General features: G+C 40.9%; 1 protein-coding gene and 1 long non-coding RNA gene across 9 annotated transcripts in view; one reads left to right on the top strand and one right to left on the bottom strand.

Moving 5' to 3' along the window:
- The window catches only part of LOC140388002 (bromodomain-containing protein 1-like), a 98620-nt gene that overhangs the window by 59786 nt on the left and 13027 nt on the right, over positions 1-25807 (bottom strand). The window contains exons 3-9 of one of the 4 annotated variants that reach the window (XM_072471454.1): positions 24655-24828; positions 22205-22399; positions 21998-22101; positions 19491-19714; positions 17634-17803; positions 14769-14844; positions 8129-10124 (exon numbers count right to left, since the gene is read on the bottom strand). In XM_072471454.1, coding sequence (XP_072327555.1) covers positions 9878-10124; positions 14769-14844; positions 17634-17803; positions 19491-19714; positions 21998-22101; positions 22205-22399; positions 24655-24828 — 1190 coding nt within the window. In that variant the 3' untranslated portion in view covers positions 8129-9877. Of the gene's footprint in view, positions 1-2247; positions 2538-8128; positions 10125-14768; positions 14845-17633; positions 17804-19490; positions 19715-21997; positions 22102-22204; positions 22400-24654; positions 24829-25807 lie in introns of those variants that run through there. The other 3 variants (XM_072471449.1, XM_072471450.1, XM_072471448.1) reach the window with 3 other exon arrangements.
- LOC140388004 (uncharacterized) lies at positions 2807-18890 on the top strand. Of its 5 annotated transcripts, none has more exons than XR_011934054.1 (5): positions 2807-2910; positions 4594-4749; positions 7313-7465; positions 7630-7795; positions 10285-11830. It is a non-coding gene; the product is annotated as an uncharacterized lncRNA (long non-coding RNA). The 5 variants fall into 5 exon arrangements; XR_011934056.1 differs by adding an exon at positions 18695-18890 and having other exon boundaries at positions 2815-4749; positions 10285-10472; XR_011934055.1 differs by adding an exon at positions 12619-13094 and having other exon boundaries at positions 2815-4749; positions 10285-10472.

The raw sequence follows: 25807 nt of genomic DNA, 5'->3' as shown, positions 1-25807 counted from the left end.
TATAGGGATAGGGTGGAGGCGTTGACCTTGGGTAGGGTGCTCTTTCCAAGAGCCGGTGCAGACTCGATGGGCCGAATGGCCTCCTTCTGCACTGTAAAAGTCTATGAAAAAACAAGCACCTACCACCAAATCAAGCCCTGACCTGTCGTAGCTTGAATTTAGATGGATTCTAACCCGGGTAACCTTAATTAATATTCTAATCCAATACTTTCTCCAGCTCAAGAACTGCCTACTCCCATCTAATGTTGCATGCATTCACCCCACTATAGTGCATCTGAAACCATCATTGTGCTCATCATTGGGCTGATCAAAGGATCCAGGTAGTGGTGGATAGTAAAGTTCTGAATGCTATTCACTAGTTATTCATCAGACATAAAATACTTGAAGATGGACAACGCACAATTTCATTGTCTAGATGTTATGTGGTCGGCACGGTAGCACAGTGGTTAGCACTGTTGCTTGTGTCAGGGTCCCAGGTTTGATTCTCGGCTTGGGTCACTGTCTGTATGGAGTTTGCACGTTCTCCCCCTGTCTGCGTGGGTTTCCTCCGGGTGCTCTGGTTTCCTCCCACAAGTCCCGAAAGACGTGCTTGTTAAGGTAAATTGGACATTCTGAATTCTCCCTCGTGTATCTGAACAAGCGCCGTAATGTGACGACGAGGGGATTTTCACAGTAACTTCATTGCAGTGTTAATGTAAGCCTACTTGTGACAATAATAAAGATTATGAACCTTAACTTAGCTTCAACGGATGTGTGTGTGCTAAAATAAAGCAGAAGGTAGGTTGAAAAGTTACAATTTGGACTCCACTGATCCCAAAAGCATGCAGTCAATTATCTGGCCCTGAAGAGAGGTTCCAGCAGTTAGTTTACTTTCTGCAGTTTTGCATGGAAGATTATTTTTTTCAATCTAGAACATTGTGGATACCAGCATTAAAGACACCTAATAAGACTTCTGTAGGATATTGCCTGCATTAGTTTTAGCACTGTTCCACTGCCCTGAATCTTCAATCTATTTGGCAGGAAGCCTTTTACAGTTAAACGTAATTCCCTCTAAGGTCACTTGCCGGAATTATCTGACTTTCAAGGTTTCTTCTATGGGTAGACTGAAACTCAACATAAAGAGCTCCAGTCAAGGACATGACTTATGATTATTGAGTTCTGGGATAAACTAAAATGTGGGAATGAACAATCTTAAAACTATTTTGTCTTAAAGCCAAATAATGGAACGTGACACCATTGTCGTTAAGATTTCAAAAAACACTTAAATCTACAACCAGTAGAAGGGATGACATTTGTCTAATGACAGAAACAGGCCCAGAATATATTTAGACAATGCGGTTTCCTTTCCACGCCAAGTGCACACGAGCGATATCAGACCGTCTTCCTGAACCAAGTTTAACAGTCAACTTGTTGTTCGAACCAATCGCACATCTTAAAGACCGTCATTAACAAGCCTTCGGGATGAAATAGAACAGGGCACGCAAGCCGCAGACACTTTGGGGGGGGCGGGGGGAGATGACCACTCCAGTACATCCTGCGCAAGCTGGAGAACGATTTATGTTTAAAAGATCAAGTTAATAGAGCGGCAGTTAACGTAGGGAAGATTCTTGCAAAGGGCGGGGCGTTCCCACCACAGGATGGAGGATGGGGGGGGGCCACATGCGGACAACTGAAAGGCGGTGGGTGGAGAGAGGCAGGGAGCAGGGGGGAGGCGGCCCTTGGCCGGTTGAAGAGACGAGTTTGCAAGGCATAATTCTGGGCGGCCAGAAAAGTAGTTTTGTCAGCAAGGCGGACGCGGTAGGAAGTGGGTGGAGCCCCGGGGAGGGTGGAGCCCCGGGGAGGGGGGGGGGGGACCCGGAAGTGGCTCCCGTCCTGAGTGGTGATGACGTCAGCGCGTTCCCTGTTTGAATGGAGCGGCGGCGGTAGCGCGCGGTCCCGAGCCGGGCACGGAGGAGGGAAAACGAGCCGCGGGGCCCGGCCACTCCAGCGCCTCACGGCCCCTCCCACCGCAGCTACGCGCCATCGAGCCCGCCCGCTTTCAACAGCCCCGTCCTCGAAACTCCCCGGCCAAACTCACTCTTAGCAAAAGGGAACGGAATAAAATGGCGTCCAACAAAAACAAGGAGCAGGAAACGGCAACAGGCGGCTCACCCCCTTCCCCTCCGTCTTGTCCCAAGTCCGGCTGTAACAGTCACACCCATTCCTCTCACTCGCGGACGGTTTGTTAAACAAAAAGAGCCAACTTACCGCCCCCACCCCGCCGCCTCCTATTGCTTTCTGTTCCTCTCCCCCGGTGTGTCACCGGAGCGGACTGACGCGCCCTTTCCGTGCAGGCCCCGGCACCACTCGGCTCGTCTCTCCCTTTCGCTCGAGGCCGTTCATCAAACGGACCGAGCGCGCTCCCGAGACGCTGCTCCCGGGCGAATGAAAACACGGCGGCCTCGGCCCCGCGCGCCAGGACCCTCGAGCCCGCCCGCGCGCCGTCTCCCGCTCCTCGCGTTCCACGGCCAACTGTCAGGGAACGTGCAAACATTCAACAGCACCGACCCCTCCCCCACCCACCCTAGCCCAATTTATTTTTTCGCTCGCTCGCTCCTCGGCTGCAAAGGAGCTCAGCCTTTTTTTTTGCGTTTCTTCAACAACAATGCACCGTTTCGGTTACACAAGACGTCGGAGGCGGCGACGTCACGCGCCGGGCGGCCGCCGTTGGCTGCGCGGGCTGCCAGGTGGAAGGCTGGCTCGGCTCCCTTGACCAATCGGCGAACGGTGGGAGGGAGCAATCGGGCGGCAGGAGCACGCGCGCGCAGACCAGCCCTGGGTCTCGGGGGGGGAAACCCCGTGGCTTGGTTTTGTGTGTGAGAGCTCGAGCGGCGGCGGTTGCCGGGGGGGCGGTAGTCAGGCGGAGCAAGAGTGCGTTTCTAAAATAGCCGGCGGCGATTAGGGTTACCGCTTTTAAATTCTCTTCTATTTTGAGTGGTCTCCGCCGTTGTGTACCGCGTCTTATGTCGGGGAGGTCGAGGTCTGGCGAAGTGTGTCACGTGCGTGACTCCATTCGGGCCCTTTAAACAGTCAACACAACGCGTGCACATATTTGATATATGGCGGCTTTTGTGTGCAGCCAACACACTCACTCTCTGGTCTCCCAAGTACACTGCTGGGAGCAGGCCTGGATCAGCTCTATATGTGGGGTCAGGCATCCAGGCTGAGGGATGAACCTGATCCACATTTAGCGGTCAAGGGGCATGCTAAAAGGGGAGGGGAGCTGCTGACTAGAGGAAGCAAAAGATCGACAAAACCAAAACAAAACTGATATTGGTAGCTTCCACTTCCCCTTGGTGCCAGTCAGTAGTGACTATGTTCTATGTTTTGGGAGAATTGGTTAAGGTTGATTGGCTAAAAAGTATGGCGGTGAATGGGCAGTGGGAAACCATTTGCTGGAAACATTCGTAGCAAATGCATTGCGCTGAAGAACAGAAACTCGGCACAAAAGACCCATCTTGGCTGACCCAGAAATTTAAGAATAGTATTAGATTCAAAGAGGAGGCTTGTAATGTTGCAAAGAACCGTACTCCGTCTAGAGGATTGAGTGTGCTTTAGAAACCACCAGAAAGTTGATTTCAAAAACAGAATGATAGAGTAAACCAGCCAGAAATATAAAAACAGAATGAACAAAAGTTTTCTTTTTAAAAAGCCTATGAAAAGGAAGAGGAGCTGAAGTAAACTTTCATCCCTCAGGCAGGAGAAATGGAGATGCTCTTCACAATAGAAGACACCAGTTGCAAACTAGAAATAGATGGGAACTAGGATATAAAAAGTGAGAAAATTGAGGTAATTAATATCAGCAGAATTATTGGACAAACTTAAAAGGGTCTAAAATCTAAAAATTTGGACCTGATGGCCTACACCCAGGGTTTAAAAAGATATAGCTGCTGAGATAACGGGCCATAATTTTCTAAAATTCCTTTGATTCGGGAATAGTCCCATCAGAAACACCAATTTTCAAGAAAGAAGGCAGCAAGAAAACCAGAAACTAGAGGCCAGTTATTCTAAAATCAGCCATTGGAAAAATGCTGGATACTCAAGAAAAATAATTAAGAACAATGCACTTAGAAACGTCGCCTGGTTGTACAGAACTTGAATATTGCTGAAAAGAGAGACCTGTTTTCGAAGCCTTTTGTCTTGCACTCATCAGGACAAACATAAGAATTTCAAATGAAAAAGGGTGCTGACTGGTTGGCAAGTTAGCTCTGATTGGCTTGAGGTAGAATTCCCCAAGCTCTTGGATAATTTAAATACAGCGCGAGGCTTGAACATATTCATTTTGTTTGCAGAAAATAAGTCTCTGCATGTGAATGAACCATGTTAAGAGCTCAACCGATTATCTTAACTTGGTCATAAACAGAAAATATGGGGCAAAACTCAGCAGGACTGGCAGCATCTGAGTTTTTCCAGCATTTTCTGTTTTTAGTTCAGATTTCCATCATCTATAGTCTTTGGTTTACATTGGTTGTTACTGTAGCTATCAGCACACTCAAGATTATTCAGCAGGTAATGCCCAATCATGGAATCACATCTAACCATAAATGTTTTTAGTTTTTCAAACACAGGCAAGTTCAGTACTCTGCTTATTATGAACAACCGAAGGAACATTGTTGTTTGATTCAATCAACCAATCACTGGCGTATACGGCCTATCGACCTCGCATCAAACTGGCACTGAAATTCCTACATGATGTTATTCACGTGTATGGTAGGCAGAACATCTTTTAGGATTGATGGCAGTATGCTGTTAGTGGATAACAGTAGTAGCCACTCGTGTGAAACAGCTTGCTTGACCTGTTTAAATTTCAGATACTTTGCCTTTCCAGCATAATTTGAGGTAAACCAGACACATTTCAATTCCAAAGGTGGTGACTTTTCATCCACGTTTGAGCTTGTGCGATACACAGCGAACAATTTTTTTTCTTTTATTCATTCATTGGATGTGGTCACTTGGCTAGCGATGATCAGGATAGCCATTGTCCCACAGGATAGTTTTCATATTCTCTATTTCTGTATCACATTTATCTGAATTATTTGGTAATCATGTCCATGCTGTGTCGGTGTATGAACTATCCAATTCGTCCCCTTTCTCCATCAATAATATATCCGGCTTGTTTGAAATTTATTGAATCTGCTTCCGTCACATTTTCAGGTAGTGCATTCCAGATCATAACATGTCTGTTGTAAAAAAAAAAAATGTTCTTGCGTAACCTCTCCTGCCCATTGTTAGATTAGGTTACTGACGAGGAGAAACTAACTGAAGCCCTGCATCCCTGCTTATTATTTGAGTAAATGTCCTCTGTACTCTCTTTCTAAGGCTTTGACATATCCCAGAATTGAACACAGTATTCCAGTTATAGCCAAACTTGATTTTTATTAAGGTTTTTCATAATTTCCTTGCTCTTTGTGGTCAACTTCTATTTATAAAGTCAAGGATTGCGGTTTTAAATAACCGTCTCAACTTGTCCTGCCATCTTGTGTACATACATCGCTAGTTCTTTCTGTTCCTTAAAAGTGCAAAGTTTTTTTGTTTTGAAAAGGATATACTTGCCAATTCAGTGAGCATTTAACTGTTTGTGCACTGTGATCATAAAGTGACCAGTAGGACAGTGGGGAAGGAGCCCATAAAAGTTAAAATTTAACTTTTAAATTAAAGTTGGATTAAAAATCATTTGGCATAAAGCATACCTTCATGACACTGTATGGTTTAACATTGGAACAATTGGTTTACATTTCCACTCCTCATTCCTCCTCCCTATCAGTTTTCATTTGTGTTAAATTGCATCTGTCTTGTGTCGATCCATTTCACCAGTCTATCTTTGTCCTGAAGTTTCTTAATATCCACCTCGCTATTTGCTGCATCTGTGTTCCATGCCATCTGCAAACTTTGAAATAATGCCTTGTTTACAAAAGTTCAGGCCATTAATATATCAAATAGAGCAGTGATCCTAATGTTGATCCCTGGGAAACAGCACTGCTTATACTTCCCTCCAGTATGGAAATAAATACTACCTTTTACTATCTGTGCTCAAGCACTGGCCCTTTAATTCCAGGGGCTTCAGGTATATTGCTCCATATTATGTTGTATATCAAGGTAGCAAAGTGGTTAGCACTGTTGCTTCACGGCACCAGGGTCCCAGGTTCGATTGCCGGCTTGGTCACTGTCTGTGCGGAGTCTGCACGTGCTCCCTCTGTCTGCATGGGTTTCTCCAGGCTGCTCCGGTTTCCTCCCACAAGACTAGAAAGACGTGCTGTTAGGTAATTTTGACATTCTGAATTCTCCCTCCATGTACCCGAACAGGCACAGGAATGTGGTGACTAGAGGCTTTTCAGAATAACTTCATTGCAGTGTTAATTTACGCCTACTTGTGACAACAAAGATTATTGTAATAATTGAACATCATTGAAAGTTTATGTATACCTCATCAAACAGACTCCCTTCGTCAACCCTGGTCGTTACTTCCAGGAAATATTCTGTGGCAACATTTTGGATGCCAACTATAAGCTTTAAATGCACTTAAATTTCGCTCAGTCTAACCCCAGCTGGCCTTTGGCCCTTTTATTAGCCACAACACTAATCCAGCCATCGATTTGCTCAATCATTCATTCATTCATTCCTACCTTTGACCCATTAAATCTCTTAAATATCCTGTATCTCTACGTAGACTTTGACATTGTGACCACGTCTCTTTCTATTTTCTTGGTCGTTGGGCCTCTTTACTTGATTCCACTTTAAACGTTCCAATTGTAGCAAGCGCAAAACCAGCAATTACCTCATATCCCGTCCCAGCACCCTCGCCTGCAAGTTCACGAACTCTGTTGTCTTCCACAGCAATCTCTACCACTTCATTGGACAACTGAAACTACTATTTAAAAAAAAAAAACACCACAAACTTCAGCAGACTAGAGTCACTTTACTCTACTGTGTTCTGTATTTTACTGTGTTTCCAATCGACTGAGCACAGGCAGTGAGTATGTATTGTCACTGTGTGATAAGTAGAGGAAAGAAGAGGGATAATCCTGGTATATGTCTGAGACACCTGTATCAGTTCCATGCTCCAGTTCTTAAGCATGGGAAAGATCTTGCCAAAGGAACCTATCACTCAGACACCCATTTCTTGTCCTTGTTGCCTTGTTAAGAACATTTGGCCACAAATAAATCTATTCTTAGGTTAGCATCTATGGGACTTTTCATTTGTTGCAAAAATGAGAAAACTGCTGCACTTATTGCTGATATCAAAATTATGGAAATATTTTTGTCTGTTTTGCAGATCTAACCAAAATAATAAGCACCCGCTGTAACTACAATTCAGGAAAGCAAACCTCTCTCCTGTGCATAATGTTGATCTATTAGCTGTTCCATTTTCATCCTGTTTCAAAGCTGCCATTTGGAACTCATCTTAAAGCAGCAACCTCTGAACACAGTAATGTATCAACTTATCCACTAAATGCCAAATAAGTTACAAGTCTAATTGCTGAAATGATAGCATTAGAGCTCTAGCCATTTTGTGTTCTGAACAATGTTGGTTTCACTAAGTTGCTATCATATTTGCAGTTACAATATTCTGTACCAATCCATCTTCTCTAGGATTGCTGTGCCAAGAACGCTCGATTGCGTGAAGACAACTCTAGCTATAAATCTGATAGAAACAGAGTGAATAGTGTACTTTACAACTGGCGTATGGATGAGCAACAAAATTAGGAAACGCATAAATAACAGCTCACTGGGAACATTTGATTCTTCTATACATTCAGTGAGTCAGAAAGATTATTACTCTTCATTAAATATATCACCGATTAACTAACATTTTGAATCCTCGCAGTCAGTTTTGATCAACTCGACTGGAGATGAGCAAAGCATACTGTAAACGCTGAAGGGGAGTGGATATGCAGTTGCTCACCATACACAATTGATGGTTTAAGAAATGGATAATAGTGCAGAACCTCAGTTACTCAAAGCGTGTGAATGAATATCCCCAAAATTACTGAAAGCACATAAAATTGGGGAAGATAGCTTTGCAGGAAGTTCTAGAAGTAATGAGCTGCAGAATTCATTACATAGGATTGAAGAGACCCAGCTACAGCCATACAAATAAGTCAACTTTAATAATCTTGTTGCACTAGAAAAGATCCACATGTAAATACTGGTATTATATTCTGTTCCAGAGAAAGTTCAACTGAAAGTCTCAGTTTAAAATAAATACAAGCACTGTAATCAGTTTGCACATAATTACTGTGAATTTATCATTGTGAAAATATCAATTTATGTGGATGCCATAATCCATGAACTGTGATTAATAACCTGCTCTCCCCAGGAGATTTAGTTTTCTTGATGGACCAAGTCTGCTTCACAACAGTAAAAAAATTCAAATAGAAAAGCCTTTTAAAACTTGGACCCTCGTAACTATTTTCCAGTAATTTCTTTTTAGATTATTTACAGTGATGATAGCAGTGATTGGTTTGGTTTCCATTCAAGTGACTCTTGGGGACTTTATAGGTGCAGATTGTCAAAATAACTTGCATTTTGTTTCTCTGACAGAAGCTTACTGTTTCAAATGTAGGAATTAAATTATTTTTGGAAGTACTACAAATAATGTAAAATTAACTGCTCTCTAAAACAGAATTGACCTGAATAGAGCTAGCTATGAATTATTAACAATAGAGGTCAAAAGTATGAACTGGACATTTTAATGTGCCAAGTTGTCTTTTCCTATAAAATTTTACATTTATTGCAGGGGCTGTTTAGCACAGGGCTAAATTGCTGGCTTTGAAAGCAGACCAAGACAGGCCAGCAGCACGGTTCAATTCCTGTAACAGCCTCCCCGAACAGGCGCCGGAATGTGGCGACGAGGGGCTTTTCACAGTAACTTCATTGAAGCCTACTTGTGACAATAAGCAATTTTTATTTCATATGCCTTAGGTGTACGAGATGGTATTTCGAGTGTTACTTATGAAGTTTAAACCTATATTTTCATATATAAGCAAGCTACTGTGGATAACATTATTTTGATTTAGAATTTATTCACCATTAAAGTAACATGCCCATCCCAAATTCCAAACCGGCCAAATGTTGAGACTCGTTTTTGCAAGCCAGGTCTATGCTACGTTGGCTTCTAGTTTCAGTGTAAGATTTGACCAACTTTATCTGTATATCAGAGGGTCATTTAGTTCAATTTATTTAGTCTTATGACTCCAAAACAACTTTAACAATTCCTGTTAACTTCAGATAATGAAAGTTATTTTTATTATTTTAAATTCATCCAATAGACCCAGAAGTATGATGTTATCACTGCTTTTTAGCAAGTGAAGGCAGAAAAGAGCTTGGACAGGTAGATAAATCAAGCTGTCTTGTGTGCAAAATGATTTGTACGACAGCAATGCATAACTATTATGAAGTTATGTTGTGCTGAAATTCTGAGACACAGATTAAAATTCCACCCCTGTACTCATCAGCATGTAATTTTCTACCCATTCACGTCAATGGATGCAAAATTATGGGCTGGGAAATGTGGAAGCAGATTTCTTATCACATGTTATTTATTGTAAAATTGAGGGGGAAGGTCAGGAATCAGGTTTCGAAATCAAGAAGCAAACTGGGTCGGTGTAGAAATTCTCAGTAAAACTAGAAGTAAATGAGCAAATTAGTCGACGCCATGTTATTTTTTAGCTTGATACAAGTTAAATAGTAAAATCCTCAAGTTATTTTATTCCATAACATACCCACTTAGCATTTTGATCAAACACTAATAAAACAGATTGTTGAATAAAGGGGAACAAGCAAGATGTTGTCTGAGAGTCTTAAATATTGAACAGAATGGTGGAATAAACTGGATAATTTATCCTTTTCTCATATTTTCATTACGCATGTATATTTTTTCGAGTACCACTAATTTTGTCTCAGTTTTAATATAAAATGGAGGTACTTGAGATAGGTTAAATCCAATTCCATTAAAACCAGAAATATTAAACATTATGCTATGGGTGTTTCTATACTGCAATATATATACTGGATTCATTTCCATTAGGTAGTGTGTATGTGCATTGCTTTCAACATCTGGTTTAAGATCTTCCCTCTTGTCATACCTATATATCAAAAGAGGGGAAAAATCAAAATGACAGAATCTTTTCATAATGATATGCTAATGAACACATTCAAACCAGACTTATTGAATTTCCTTGCAATACAAGAACAAAAAAGAGATTTTAAAGACTTCTAGTCAAACCATTTTTTTTTTCTTCCCAGCAAAGACAATGGACCATAACTTCTTCAGAGTGCCAATGTGTCAGATTGGTGTCTCTCTTTCCCAACCTTCCTGACTCAGGCTGGGCAAGATCCAGGCAGCACAGATATCCAAGAGGACCAGCATTGAAGTCTTAAGAGTCACTGAAGGACACGTCCCATTTTTTATTGCACTAGCTGCTGTAAAGCAGGTAGGTTTACAGGCCCGGAGAAGGTAGGGCATGTGGGGAAAGTTGGGGTGGAATCCTGCCGTGATAAGTTAGGGATGAGAGTCAGGCCCACGGGGATTAGGCAATACCTTAGACATGGGGGGGGGGGGGGGAGATGGAAGATGTGAGAGGAGGGGTCTGGATGTATGGGGAGTTACACAGAAGTTAGAAGAGGTTTTATTTCTTCTATATTTTTCTGAGTATGAGCATAACGCTGGCAGAAACATCTGAAGTTAGTGATATTAATAACTTTTTGGGATGGTGCACAGCATAATTGCCAGGGGAAGTTAGCACTTCTGGACAGTTGCTGGGCAAATGCTTACCTGGGAAGATCAGAGAGGGATTCGCCAGCGCATCTTTGGAGTACCCCCTAAATCCAACATCAGGGAACCCAGAAGTTAGTGCCCAATTATGACCTACGTAAAAGTGGTAGACTTAGAATTCTTGAATACTCACAAATATCATGGATTCTTGTTCTGTCAATTATTCAGAGATATCTCTACTTAAAAATGAGTATCAAACCATTTACCATTCTGATTCAGAATCGAGGGATAATTTTCACTTTCAGCATTGGCAGTTATGGATCAGCCAGGATTATACACTTAACCCAATTTTCCCATCTTCAAAAATGGAATAAACAACAGGCTGCTGACTCATATCCACCTGCTTCCTGCCTACACCAAAAAAGTGAAAATTGACCCACTGGATTTTAAAGCAGAGTAGCAGTCTATTTGATCCTCTCCCCTTGTGTCGGTTCACAGTCCCATTATCCATACGCTTTCTTCCAAATTGATGCATTACTTATTATCTGTTGACGAGACTAAAACTGGGGACAAAGTTTAAGAATTAAATGTCTTCCAGTTAAGATGGAGAGTTTCTCCGAGGGTCGTTAGTCTGTGGAATACTCTTCTCCAGAAAGCAGTGGAGTGGGAGTTATTGAATTTATTCAAGGCTGATTTAGATAGATTCTTGATAGACAAGGGAGTCAAGAGTTATGGCAGGGGAGGACAAGAAGGTGGAATTGAGACTACAAACAGATCAGCTATGGTTTTATCAATGGCCTACTCCTGCTCTCAAGTCTGAATATTCCTTTTGAAAGCTATTATGGATTCTGCTTCCACCACCAGTTCTGAAAGGACATTCCACCAACCAGACATTACAAAAACAAAAAGGATTCAACCTCTCGCTTTGTTCTTTTGATTAAAGGTTTATGCCCTTTAGTTACTGACTTGCCAACCAGTGGAATTTCTTTAAAACCTTGTCAAAGCTCATTATTTTTTAACAACTTAATCAAATCTCCTCTTGACTTTTTCTATTCTAATAAAAAAATTCCAAGTTGATCTTGTCTCTTCTCGCTAATGCCTTTAAATAATTTAAAAGAATCACTTCAGAATTTCGTCCTTGATCTCGCAGTGTCCTTTTATACCCATGATACCCTTAGCTAAAAAAGAGTCTTATCAATTTCAATTGACTCAGTATCTTGTTGGAGAGTTCCAGATTTCCAGTGCCCTTTGTTTTGGAAAAGCGTTTCCTGATTTCACTCCTCAATTGCTGAGCTCTAATTTTAAAATGTTATTATTTTGTTCTGGCTCCACCAATGGAAATTATTCCTCTGTATCTACCTTATTGAATAATTTTATTATTTATAACATTGATTATATGACCGCTCAACCATCCAAATTTGAAGAAATGAAAGTTTTTTTGCAACCTATATTCATATTGTAATTTCAGCATCATTCTAGTGATTTTATGCTGTACTCAATCCAAGTTCAGTATATCTTTCCTGAGAATTGGCACCAAAACTGAATGTAGTGTTATAGATGGGATCTGATCAAAGTTCTGTATAACTAAAGAATAACTTCTCTCCCTCTGAATTTCGTTTTTTAAAAATTTAGAGTACCCAAAATTATTCCCCCCCCCCCCCCCCCCCCCCCCCCAATCACAGGGCAATTTAACGTGGCCAATCCACCTCACCTCATCTTTGCGTTGTGGGGATGAAACCACACAGACATGGGGAGAAAGTGCAAACTCCACACAGTGACCCGGGGCCGGGATCGAACCCAGGTCCTTGTCGCCGGAGGCAGTAGTGCTAACCATTGCCTCTGCATTTCAAACCCGACATAAATAGCTAACATTCGTAACATAGAGCAAGGAAAATACGAGCGAAAGACGGAACGAACAGCCGAAGCGGAGGTGAACGCGCAATGAAAACAGTCCGGGAAAAGCAAGTAACACCACCAACACCAGATCCATTCTCGTATTGCCTTGTTGGACATAACTACTGTAATTGTTTCTCTGGCACTCAAATGTATATATGTATCTCCCCAGTTTCCCGCCCCCTCCCACCCACAAACAGGTGCCTACTTATTTGTTAAACGTAATATTGTTAACTGTACAGAGTTGCTGTTTTTGAGCTAGTGTACAATATCCTACCAGATTTTTTCTTTTTATATGAGAAAATGAAATGCAAATCGCTTATATATATATATATTTTAATCTGTGTACATAACTGTAAATATACTATGTTCAAAAACCCAATAAAAAACATTTAGAAAAAAAAAAAAATAGCTAACATTCTACTAAAGTTTTGATTACTTATTGTACCCGAGCGCTAGCTTTTTCTATCTGCACACGGACAGGTAAATAAATACCTTTGTTCTGTTCCCCCACACCTCAGTCTTCTCACCATTAATAAAATATTCTGATTTATCTTGTTCGGATTCAAGTGGTGACCTCACATTTCTCCAAACTGAAGTCCACCTGTCACTGACTTTGTAACTTTCTGCCCCCATGCACACAACTTCAACAAAAAGAATCTCAACTGTAAACTTCCCTCTCTTAACTACACAGAATTTCAGTTTATTCTCCCAATTTCAGTGGTGCCTTTTTGGTAAAGTCACAATCCTAAACTAATCTTTTCAACAGTTTCAGTATGAGGAATTATCAACAGGAAACCCAGGCGTCCCCATCTCTAGAAAACAAATACATTTCCTAAGGCTATTTGCATACACCTCAGCATAGCAAAGCAATTTACTGGATTAGAACTTATTGTTTTTTATTTTCTGTTACACAGTTACTCTAATTTTCTTTTACGCATCAATTGTCTATTGTTGGATTCGCAGTTTTCTTTGGAGAGTTTTGGGTGGGACAGTTTTCAAATATCACTTCTCCCTTAGGAAGTGATTCATGCTGGCCTATGGTTTTCCAGTTGTGTGTTCTTCATGTGTGCATGTACATACCAAGCAGCAGATCCTGGCCTTCCTTCACCTGATGTGTACATATGTATAGAATTTCAACAAACATTGATTTGTAACTATCAATGGACACTCTGATGGGTAAGTCCAGAAAAAGGGGTCAGAATTTTACAATTCGAGGTCAGCCATCCAGGGTGGTGTCAGAATACTAATTCTCCACACAGAGTAGTAGAACTCTGGAACTAGCCCCGAAAAAGAAAGGCTATGTCATCTTCAATTATATAGGCTATTAGTGAAACCACATCTCGAATACGGTGTGAAATTTTGATCTCCTTATCTAAGGAACAATGTTAATGTATTGGAGGCGGTTCCGAGGAGGATTACTCGATTGTTACCTGGAATGAGCAGGTTGCCTTATGAGGAAAGGTTAAACAGACTGGGATTGTTTCCACTGGAGTTTAGAAGAGTGAGGGGTGACTTGATTGAAGTAGATAAGATCCTGAATGGCCTTGACAAGGTGTACCTGGAAAGGATGTTTCCTGTGGGTGAGTCCAGTGGGCACTGTTTTAAAGTTAGGGTGTGACCTATTAGGGCAGAGATTAGGAGAATTTCTTCTCTGAGAATTATGTAATTTTGGAACTCCCTGCTTCCGAAGGCATTGGAGATGTGGTAATTGAACATTTTTAAGCCAAAGGTAGATTGATTCCCTTGCCTAACAAGAATCCCTTGCCTAACAAGAATCAAAAGTTGTGAGTAAATTGGATGTGGAATTCAAAACACAAACAGATAAACCATGCTCTTATTGAACAGCAGAGCATACTCTTAAGGGGCTGAATGGCCTACTTCTCCTATTTCATTTGTTCATATGTACATTTTTTTGATAATTGATTTGAGTTGTTTCATTAAAGAAAAACAGACAAAATAGAATACAGTACAATGAAATAGAGGGGAACTGGAGAACAAAAGGATAGGGGGAGGTAATTAATGCAACTGTAGTGACATTATTTCAGTAAAGAAATGCCTTTGTTTCATTACAAATTCCTATTAATATGTTGAATATCCCCGAGAAAATAACTTAACTTACCTCCAACTTGGATTGAGTTCAAGGAATCGGGTAACACCAGTCTGTGCAGAAGCAACATCAATGTGCACGGAAACAGCTAGAGGGAAAGATGAAGGGAGAGTGATACTAAAAAATCCTCATGAAATATTCACTTGGAAATAATTTCACAACTGTTAATAAGCAATGTTCTGCTTCCAATATGTGACCATTTAGTCAAATCATAATATAGAGGAAATAGAACAAATGCAAAACAAGTCGCCAATAAATGAGCTGCGAAGCAAAATAATTTAAAACTAAAGGAAATATTAAGATGTGGAGGGTAATTAACTGTAAGACTAGGTAGAATGATCATATTGTATTAAGTTGGAAACACTAAGCATTAAAAACAGAGTTTAAATGAATATTGTACATACTGAAATGCAAGGCATAGTATGCAGACTGGGTCATCGCTGGACCAGAACCTCTGGGTTCGAGTTCAACTGTTGGCCATGGAAGGAGAGTTTATAACACGATTCAACAGGCTGACAGTCAGCTCGGGATCCTTCCACCATTGCCCCCACACCAAAAAGGGTAAAAAACAATGTGAGCATGAAGATTCGCTAAAAGAAACCCGAGGTTTCAGATGATGTGGAGATACCGGCGTTGGACTGGGGTGGGCACAGTAAGATGTTTTACAACACTAGGTTAATTCAAAATCACTAGCTTTCAGAGTGTAGCTCCTTCATCAGGTGAGTCACCTGGCGAACGAGCTACGCTTCGAAAGCTAGTCTTATAACACCAGGTTAAAGTCCAACAGGTTTGTTTGGAATCACTAGCTTTCGAAGCGTAGCTTCTTCATCAGGTAATTCCAAACAAACCTGTTGGACTTTAACCTGGTGTTGTAAGACTTCTTACTGCTTCAGATGAAGGCTAGCTGACTGGGTTAGACTTACCAAGGAATCAACGGAGTGCTCTAGCTCATGCGAAGATGACAGTGGTGATATGCAGAAACAGCGAGTCAACGATGAGCCAATGTATGGGAAATATACAAGGATGTCTTTCTGAAACTACTAAAACCTGGAGACCATCTGTATAATTGCATGTGAAAGTCCTCACTAAACTTTCAGCATGTTATGAGTGAATACCGAATCATGAAACTTCAATTATGTGACTGGTAAAGTTAACAGCCACACCAATATAGATCAAGTAATTGATGTTGATCATAAGAACATTCCTACATGCATTCAAATGTTGTTCCAATTCAAATTTCCAATATTGATATTTCTCAGTTACAGTTTAAATTTGCAATTCGTAGTCATTGGATTACTGAGACTATAAATAACGTGCCACAGGACGTATTGGATCTCGCGCTCTAAACCAGAGAGGAGTGGAACATGGTATTAAGGAAACTCACATTTACTGTTGCACACCTCCTACTGGCCAGCCTCAGAATGGTGCCAGCATAACACTGACAACAGATCACTTGCCTAGACTCACCTAGAAACTTGAATGACCAAGGAAAATCAGCTTGCTTACTAGCTAATGTGCTAATCATGTCAATAAGGCACTGACAACCACCAATGGCTCCCAATAATCAGGAAAATTTAAAATATAACTTAAGCAATGCTTTTTAAAAAACTATAATAACCAAAAACTTATTTCATGACAAATCACATGCCAAAAAAACACAAAGCGAAAATGAATTCATGTAACTATGGTGTGACAGATTCCTAGTGATACAAGCTCATTCCAGGAAAATCAGTGCCTTTAAATTTGTCAGAATATGCTCAATGTTTCACTCGTGAACAAATTAGAAGCTGATTTGCCAAAACAAAGACACTGAGGTGTTATGCAACAGACGCCTATTTATCATTCGCCCAAATTCTTGGAACTCCAATCTCAGTGGATGAGCAATATCAGCAATTTTGATTATGCCTTCATTGTATATGTGGACTGGGTGCTCTTCAGTTTCTTTGTTGATATAACTGAGGTGACTGTTCATCTTGTTGCTTGTCCTCCTGAACAAAACGATGGAAGGGCAAATACGCATGTAAATATTATCCAGTGCGTGTCCTGCCCACTCTACCATGCTCTAATTCTTGTGACAGCAAGCATGCAAAAGGTTAGTTTATGAATAGGCACTACCAAATGTTTGTCAGTGACAGTTCTGACATAATACATGGCAGTCCTTGGATAACCAGCAGTTCCAAGGAATTGGAAGCTCGCTGTGCTGGACGGTTTTGTGACACCTGAAAACATGAATACTACAATAAAGCAATATTATCACTGTAATATCAACCCAAAGCAACTAAAATAAAAACACTTCAATAAAAGTGCATTTGACCCTTCATTTTACCCCCTCATTATTATTCTTCCTCTGTTTCCTATTTTAACTTCGATTTTATTTCTAACTTAAATGTACTTAACAATATGAATAACCTAACAATTTATTTTGTAATACCAATTAAAATATTATTACGTGTGTTATTCTGCTTTAAGGTTATCTGTTTTGGAGGCAAGACCTGAATTGTACAATTTTACCTTTGATTGACTATGGATCACTTTTGACATTCAAAGCTCAGGAGCAAACAATGTGGACAGGAGTGTAAAGAGCACAATTCCTGTAAATGCAGATCAATGTTGTAATATCAATCTTACTGCAGTCAAACTTAATTTGTAGTGCACCTATATCTTATTTTGCAAAGGTTGCCAAGTGATGCACTCAGCAATTGTAAATGGACAACCTGTCCTAATTAATAATCATCACCCATGGACATATTTTACACAAATTTAAAATTGAATATCTTACAGTGTCCGCCCTCTTCACGTTATACATCCTGTATCTGTATGATAAATTTCAAAGCTGGTTTCCTTATCAAGATATGTTAGCTTAGCAGGGTAACGGACCTGTTGCTGGAGGCACAGTCTCATGTAACTTTTGCATAGCGACTCCACCAGGGTAGTTGTGGTGGGATGCATACAGTAGCATCCCAGTGTAGCAGGCATTTACCAGCAGATGTGTGATCACAATCAAAGATCCTAACTTGTACAGAACGGATTTGCGGTAATTGATCATTCTGTGAAACAGAAGAAATATAAATAATTAACAATGTGCTTTTACTAGTCATTATACTTAGGAAAACAGGCACAGTATGCCATCAGGCTTTCAAATCCATCAGATCATGACTGATCTATACCTCAAACTCCCCTCACCTTCCTTTCAGAGGGAGAGAATTTACAGTGCAGAAGGAGACTTTTCGGCCCATCGAGTCTGCACCGGCTCTTGGAAAGAGCACCCCACTTAAGCCCACACCTCCATCCTAGCCTTTAATATCCTTTAATAATTTTACTCTATCCATTTCAATTTTGAAAATTTCAAATGACCTAGAACCCACAAACCTTTTGGGAGAGCAAGTTCCAGATTTTATCTATCCATGTGTCAAAAAGTCCTGATTTCAGTTCTAACTGGCCCAGCTCTAGTTTTAAGGTGATGCTGTTTTGTTCTGGAATCGCCAATTGGTAGAAACTTTCTTATATCTATCTTACTGAATCTCTTTATCATTTTGAACACCATGATTAAATCACCCATCAATCTTCTATGCGGACAGAAATAAAAGTCAAGTTTATGCAACATATAATCATGAATTAAAGCTTGGGACTAGTAAAATGCTATTGAATCTGCATGGTACCCCTCCCAATATATACTTGCAAGTATATATTTCCTAAGGTTGGGTGACCAAAGTTCAATGCAGTATCCCAGATGAAGTCTGACCCACATTCTGCACAGCTGAAGTATCACTGCTCCACTATTCACCCACCATAACAAAGGTCAGCATCCTTTTAAAATATTTTGATTGATTTTGTACTTGTGCACCAGCTTTTACTAATTTGTGTGCATGGACATCTAAATTACTTCATAGCCCAAAATCTTTCACCATTAATAAAATATCCTGTTTTGTTTCCCACAGATTCAAAATCGATGACCTTTTACTTCTCCACATTGAACTCTTACGTGCCACAGTTTTGCTCACTCACTTTGCAACTTGCTGCTCCTATCTATGCAACATAGTGCCTCCTAATTTAATATAATCTGCAAATGTAGATTTACAACTCTCTGCTGCTTCATCCAAGCCATTTGCAGTACATAGGGTGAAAAGCTGAGGCCCTAGTACAGATCTTTGGGAACACCACTGGTCACATCCCAAATAGAGAATGGAAATTTTGGCCTGTACCGTCCATCCAACTAACCACGTGTGGCACAAGTTTGACATTATTTTGCTTGCACCCTTGTACAAAAGATATTGGGTATGATCCCAGTTCATCACACATATGATGCAGGCAGTTATTTAATTCTGCTAAGAGCAGGCTTTTATAAAGAATGAAATTCAAAACATTTGTCTCATTTATTTTTCTAAGATATCCTTGCTCTCCTGAAACTTGCTTTTTATAATGTAAATAATTATAGCCCGATTGTAAATTCTCAAATGAAATCTTGCAATTTCTTTCTCTGTTCATCTCATGGTCCTTTCTGCTGTTTCAGTTATGAAAATATACTTGGGAGGTGAATTATTATTGGAGAAACAAGAATAAATGTGTACACTCTTATTCAGTGTTTCACAGCCAGATAATGTAGGCTTAACACTCCTAGTAAAAAAGGTACTAGTAGTGGAAGAGTAATTTTGCTGTACCACAAATCTCAAACATCTACATGAGCAGTCGGTTTATAAAAAAAGTCAGATCAAACTTGTCTTTTTAAGTACTTACATGGATGAACATCCTATTGCTGCAATGGTGTTCAAGACAGGAAAAGTGTAGATTATGAATCGCAACTCCTTGTGAGGCAGGAATGAATATAAAAAGATGAAACCAAGTGTTGGAAAGAGTAACCTCCAACTCCTCCGATCCCTGGCCCCAAGAGGCAGAAAGGTTATACTGCAACCAAGGGCACGAGGCAGCACCGAGTAAAAATACCAGAAAAAGGGCGAGGTCTGAATAAATTCTCAGTCAAGGAAGCACAAAAAATTGTAACTTAAGTCATTAAACTCAAAAAAATATATACATTTAAGGAATCAGCAAATAACGCTGCAGCCTATCAAATGGAAATTAATTAAGGATATTGTGGGATTGTCAAGCTAATAGAACAGAATTGATCCTCAACTTTCCTTCGAGAGACAACTTCCAATGCTCTTATTTATGGATTTGATGCAGAGAAAAGCTCCCTCGACTCTGCTCCAAAGATGTCTCCTCCCTTCCCTCACCACAATCCCAATCGCTCCCACCCCCCCCTTCAGCCCCCACCCTCTGCCACAGGAGATGGGAGCAGTGCAACATTTCCCTGACTAAGCGTACAGGATTCAGATTGCTAGTGAGTGACAAATGTGGATTCCATGTCAATTAGCAATTAGAATGGTTTCACAGATTCTTATAGCCAGGAGATAACAAAGACGTTTGTGACATCAGTCTGCACTGAATTTGAACCGATATCATAGAACATAGAAAATACAGCACAGAATAGGCCCTTCGGCCCACGATGTTGTGCCGAACCTTTGTCCTAGATTAATCATAGATTATCATTGAATTTACAGTGCAGAAGGAGGCCATTCGGCCCTTTGAGTCTGCACCGGCTCTTGGAAAGAGCACCCTACCCAAACTCAACACCTCCACCCAACACCAAGGGCAATTTGGACATTAAGGGCAATTTATCATTGGCCAATTTACCTAACATGCATATCTTTGGACTGTGGGAGGAAACCGGAGCACCCGGAGGAAACCCACGCAGACACGGGGAGGACGTGCAGACTCTGCACAGACAGTGACCCAAGCCGGAATCGAACCTGGGACCCTGGAGCTGTGAAGCAATTGTGCTATCCACAATGCTACCGTGCTGCCCTTGAGAACAAATAAATCTACACTATATCATTTTACCGTAATCTATGTACCTATCCAATAGCTGCTTGAAGGTCCCTAATGTTTCCGACTCAACTACTTCCACAGGCAGTGCATTCCATGCCCCCACTACTCTCTGGGTAAAGAACCTACCTCTGATATCCCTCCTATATCTTCCACCTTTCACCTTAAATTTATGTCCCCTTGTAATGGTTTGTTCCACCCGGGGAAAAAGTCTCTGACTGTCTACTCTATCTATTCCCCTGATCATCTTATAAACCTCTATCAAGTCGCCCCTCATCCTTCTCCGTTCTAATGAGAAAAGGCCTAGCACCCTCAACCTTTCCTCGTAAGACCTACTCTCCATTCCAGGCAACATCCTGATAAATCTCCTTTGCACCTTTTCCAAAGCTTCCACATCCTTCCTAAAATGAGGCGACCAAAACTGTACACAATACTCCAAATGTGGCCTTACCAAAGTTTTGTACAGCTGCATCATCACCTCATGGCTCTTAAATTCAATCCCTCTGTTAATGAACGCGAGCACACCATAGGCCTTCTTCACAGCTCTATCCACTTGAGTGGCAACTTTCAAAGATGTATGAACATAGACCCCAAGATCTCTCTGCTCCTCCACATTGCCAAGAACTCTACCGTTAACCCTATATTCCGCATTCATATTTGTCCTTCCAAAATGGACAACCTCACACTTTTCAGGGTTAAACTCCATCTGCCACTTCTCAGCCCAGCTCTGCATCCTATCTATGTCTCTTTGCAGCCGACAACAGCCCTCCTTACTATCCACAACTCCACCAATCTTCGTATCGTCTGCAAATTTACTGACCCACCCGTCAACTCCCTCATCCAAGTCATTAATGAAAATCACAAACAGCAGAGGACCCAGAACTGATCCCTGCGGTACGCCACTGGTAACTGGGATCCAGGCTGAATATTTGCCATCCACCACCACTCTCTGACTTCTATCGGTTAGCCAGTTCGTTATCCAACTGGCCAAATTTCCCACTATCCCATGCCTCCTTACTTTCTGCATAAGCCTACCATGGGGAACTTTATCAAATGCCTTACTAAAATCCATGTACACTACATCCACTGCTTTACCTTCATCCACATGCTTGGAAAGAATCAATGTGTGATGACTCCCACACTAATAGATGATTAATTGTAATATTTCAAGTTATTGATAATCACAGATTGCATCAAAATAGTACAGTCAGCAGATCTCATATTTAGCCTCATATGAAGTGAGACAAGTTTTAAAATTATATATTCCCAGTGAAGTCAATCTCAATTGAAATAAACATTTCACTTCTCAGAATTCCGTTTTGAGTTCTTCTACAGTGATTTGAAGACCATGTAAAGGATAGTCCCCATTTGGAGCTCTTATTCAAGACTGTGTTGTACCAAAGTACTTCTCCCTCAGGCCATAGGAGACGTTGCCAAAATATAGAATCCACGCACACAGTTAGACCTAAAATGAAATACATCGGATGTTACTGGTTGTGATTATTTGGTTGTGTGGACAAGCCTTTCCATTCAAGTCCTTGTCAAAGAACAAACAGTAAATGACTTACCCAACCACACCAAACCAGCTGGAACTGCATGGCACAGAATTTTGAAAATAGAAATACGATGGTTCACCAATGATAGCAGCAGCATGAGGCCCAGGAAAATGCAAAGTTCGGATCGGAACACAATGATAGATAAAGCAGAAAGCCAGATAAAGCTGCCATAGTTCTGTTTCATCCAGGCAGTAAACGCCAAGATAACTGCAACATAAAGAAAATAGGCAGTTTTCAAATTAATTTGTCCTTTAAAAAGTATGTGCTTATAGAAATATTTCTTACTGAAACCTTCTCTGGAAGTAAAATGTTTGCATATGAACATGTATTGCTTTAGAACAATTTCAAATTTTAATTTAATCCAGCACAGGCCCCATTATTATATGTACTGTACATTTTCAGTCACTACCTTCAATAGTCAGCCTCAGCTCACCAGCACTTGGAGCTAGTCAGAAGATTGTGGTTTCATGTCCCACTCCAGCAGTTGAGTGCATCATCTATGCTGACACTTTGGTGCAGTTTGTTATTGGAAATATGGAAAGATGTGTCATTTGAAACATGGAAGTCTGGCAATATCTGGTCTGAGAGAAACATGAGAAGATACAGGGAAAGATCCCACAAAGGGTTAACAGCAGCTGCCAGGGAAGGATTGTAAAATACAGATAGCCTTCGTCAAGCAGGCTTAGCAAACAAGACAAACAGGATTTCCAATGAAGCCAAAGACAATGGCTCACACCTTCATTGAAAGTAACTATCTTAGTAACGATCTGGAAAAGAATGGATGAGGTTCAGTTGAATTTGGTGATAATTCTAGGTGTGAAAATTTGCTAATACCAGGTAAATTAAAGAAAACTGCAGACTATCAGTCTATGAGAAACATAATTCAAAGCCAAAATTATGAGCTGAGGACACAATTGGAAAATAAAACTATAGAAATGACAGGAATTAAAAGTAACACCTCTTGATGTCAAAGCATTTTGAACATCACAAAGGAAACAATGTAATCAGATCAATGAGGTGAAGTCATGTCAAAATGAATACTTAGTTGGATTAAAAGGTTTAGATCAAAGATACTTTTTACAATCAAAGAAAATAAGAGTTACTTTACAATAACATCATAAAAGCGTAATTGTTAGAAAGAGAATATAAACCAAGAGACCAGGACAGGAAGAACCAGAACTCAGAGAGAGAGGGGGGAGAAGCAGAGACAGATTACAGTCAGCTCGGTCATGGGAAAGAGACAGGGCAAAGCAGCCGAGCTAAAATAGCTAATACATCTAAGGAAGACTAGAATTTAAAGAGTAGTCCGAGTCAGCTCATACACAGCTCTCACAGCTCGGTATATGGGAAAGATAGGACACAGCAACCGAGCTCATCAGCGAATACATCTAAAGAAGACCAGACTTTAAAGAAGATTGATTGTCAAGTTGGGCCTGAAGGTCCCTTCAACCAACCAGAAGGATCCAGAAGCAAGATCTTTTTACTTTTCTGTAAAGACAGTGATTGCATCTTTTAGAAAAAGAGAAAAATATATATAATAATAAAATAACTTAAAAGTTTTAACCTGAAACAGTGGTTATTAGTCTACTTTACTTACTTCGCAATGCGGGACCCAGGATCGATGCTACTAAGTGGTAAGTAGATGAAATCTTCGGTGAAGGTATGGGTTATACCGGGGGATAACTTGAAAATATAGTTTGACCGGAATAGCACCCACTGATGCTTGCATCGGAGTCGGGGAGTGAGAATCCCTGATCACCATTTAGAATGTCGGCCCTTTTTGGTATGGGGGATTTCTAAGAATAGTGGTGAGTTTTCAAAAACAAGTTGTGAGGGTGTTCAGTGGTATGGGAAGTTTTGACTTTTAAATAAGACCAAGGCCCTGTTTCCTGGCTCGTGGATATAAACAATCCCATTGCCCTGTTCAAAGATGCTCTCCCAGTTACTAAGCACAGTGGTTAGCACGGTTGCTTCATAGCTCCAGGGTCCCAGGTTTGATTCCTGGCTTGAGTCACTGCCTGTGCGGAGTCTGCACTTTTCCCCCATTGCCTGCGTGGATTTCCACTGGATGCTCCGGTTTCCTCCCACAAGTCCCGAAAGACGTGCCGTTAGGTGAAATGGATATTCGGAATTCTCCCTCTGTGTACCTGAAAAGGCGTTGTAGTGTGGCAACTAGGGGCTTTTCACAGTAACTTCATTGCAGTGTTAATGTAAGCCTACTTGTGACCATAAAGATTACTATTACTATACTTCAACAGTACTTAGCTGTCCATGAAGTCCTTGGGGAGTCCAATATACACACATATTTCAAAATTCATGATATTTTTGGACTTTACAGAATCCATTATAAAAATGAAATACAGTTTATATATTTACAAATTTATTGCAGTGTCAAACCAGTTCACAATAGACCCCATTTCCACAAAAAAATAAAATAAAATAAATTGCAACACTGCACTCACCAATAGGAAATGCAAATATATTTGGAAGAGTTCTTGAGCAGTAGAAGAGAAGATGAAACTGGGTTGCTGAGATCCAACAGTAAAAAGAAGCTACCGTTGAGCCAAACTGCTTCCTAACTTCTTTCTGAAGCTTCCACAATGCATAAATCACACAGAGACCCAGGCATCCTCGAACTGTTAAAGAACAGAGGAAACGGAATACAATTCAATATTCTTTCATTAGCAGGCATCACGGTTATGTCATGTTGGTGAAGCTTATTGGAGATTGGACATTTTACTTTTAAGGGGTCTCCCATTTAAGACCGAGATGAGAATATTTATTTTCTCTGAGAGTAATGAATCTTTGGAACTCTCTTCCCCAGAGAACGTGGAGGCAGGTTCAATCAATATTTTTGAGGCAGAGGTACGTAGATTCTTGACTAACAAGGGAGTTAAAGATTAACAATGTATGTTGGATGTGGAGTTGAGGCCGCAACAAGATCAGCCATGATCTCATTGAATGGCAGGAGCAGGCTGGAGGGGCCGAATGGCTTAGACCTGCCCCTGCCCCTAATTCATATAATTGTACGTTTCTGATTTTTCAGTGATTTGTTGAGAATACAAGTTGATAATGTTGCATTGAGCAAAAGAGAGCATTTGGAAACTAAGTGACCAGGGAAAACAACTGTGTACCTCCTGAACCAGACTGAGGGATTGTGAAATTAAAAGCAAAAGAACTAAGCAGGAATTGAAAATTACAGTAGTCAAATTCAACATTTAATAAGGTAAAGAGGACTTCCAGTGACGACAATGTGCTGAGCAGTCACACGTCAGGTGGCTCTCCTCCCGTGGATCCGAAAAATATCTACTTTTTAAACGAAAACTCGGCAGAAAACTTGACAATTCATTCCCCAAATCGCAGTAAGACGGGAGAAGGAAGAAGGAGAGGAATAAATGCCTGGAAAAAGCCAGTCTAGGAGCCGAACAGAGACCAGGAGTGGAAGGGGCCAGGAATTGAAACAATCGGACGAGCTGACCAGTGCACGAGGCGGCGAAGCACAGGTTTCGCCGGAGCGAAGGAGGCAGAGCAGCCACAAACAAACTTCTCCCGCACCGGGGGGGGGGGGGGGAGGAGAAGAGTTGGAAGGTGTCCTTCTCGGACGCGCTGAGGGAG

Source organism: Scyliorhinus torazame, chromosome 13 (genome assembly GCF_047496885.1).
Source record: "Scyliorhinus torazame isolate Kashiwa2021f chromosome 13, sScyTor2.1, whole genome shotgun sequence".
NCBI lineage: Eukaryota > Metazoa > Chordata > Chondrichthyes > Carcharhiniformes > Scyliorhinidae > Scyliorhinus > Scyliorhinus torazame.
The sequence above is the reverse complement of the archived record's forward strand: the minus strand, read 5'-3'. Positions and strand labels throughout refer to the sequence as shown.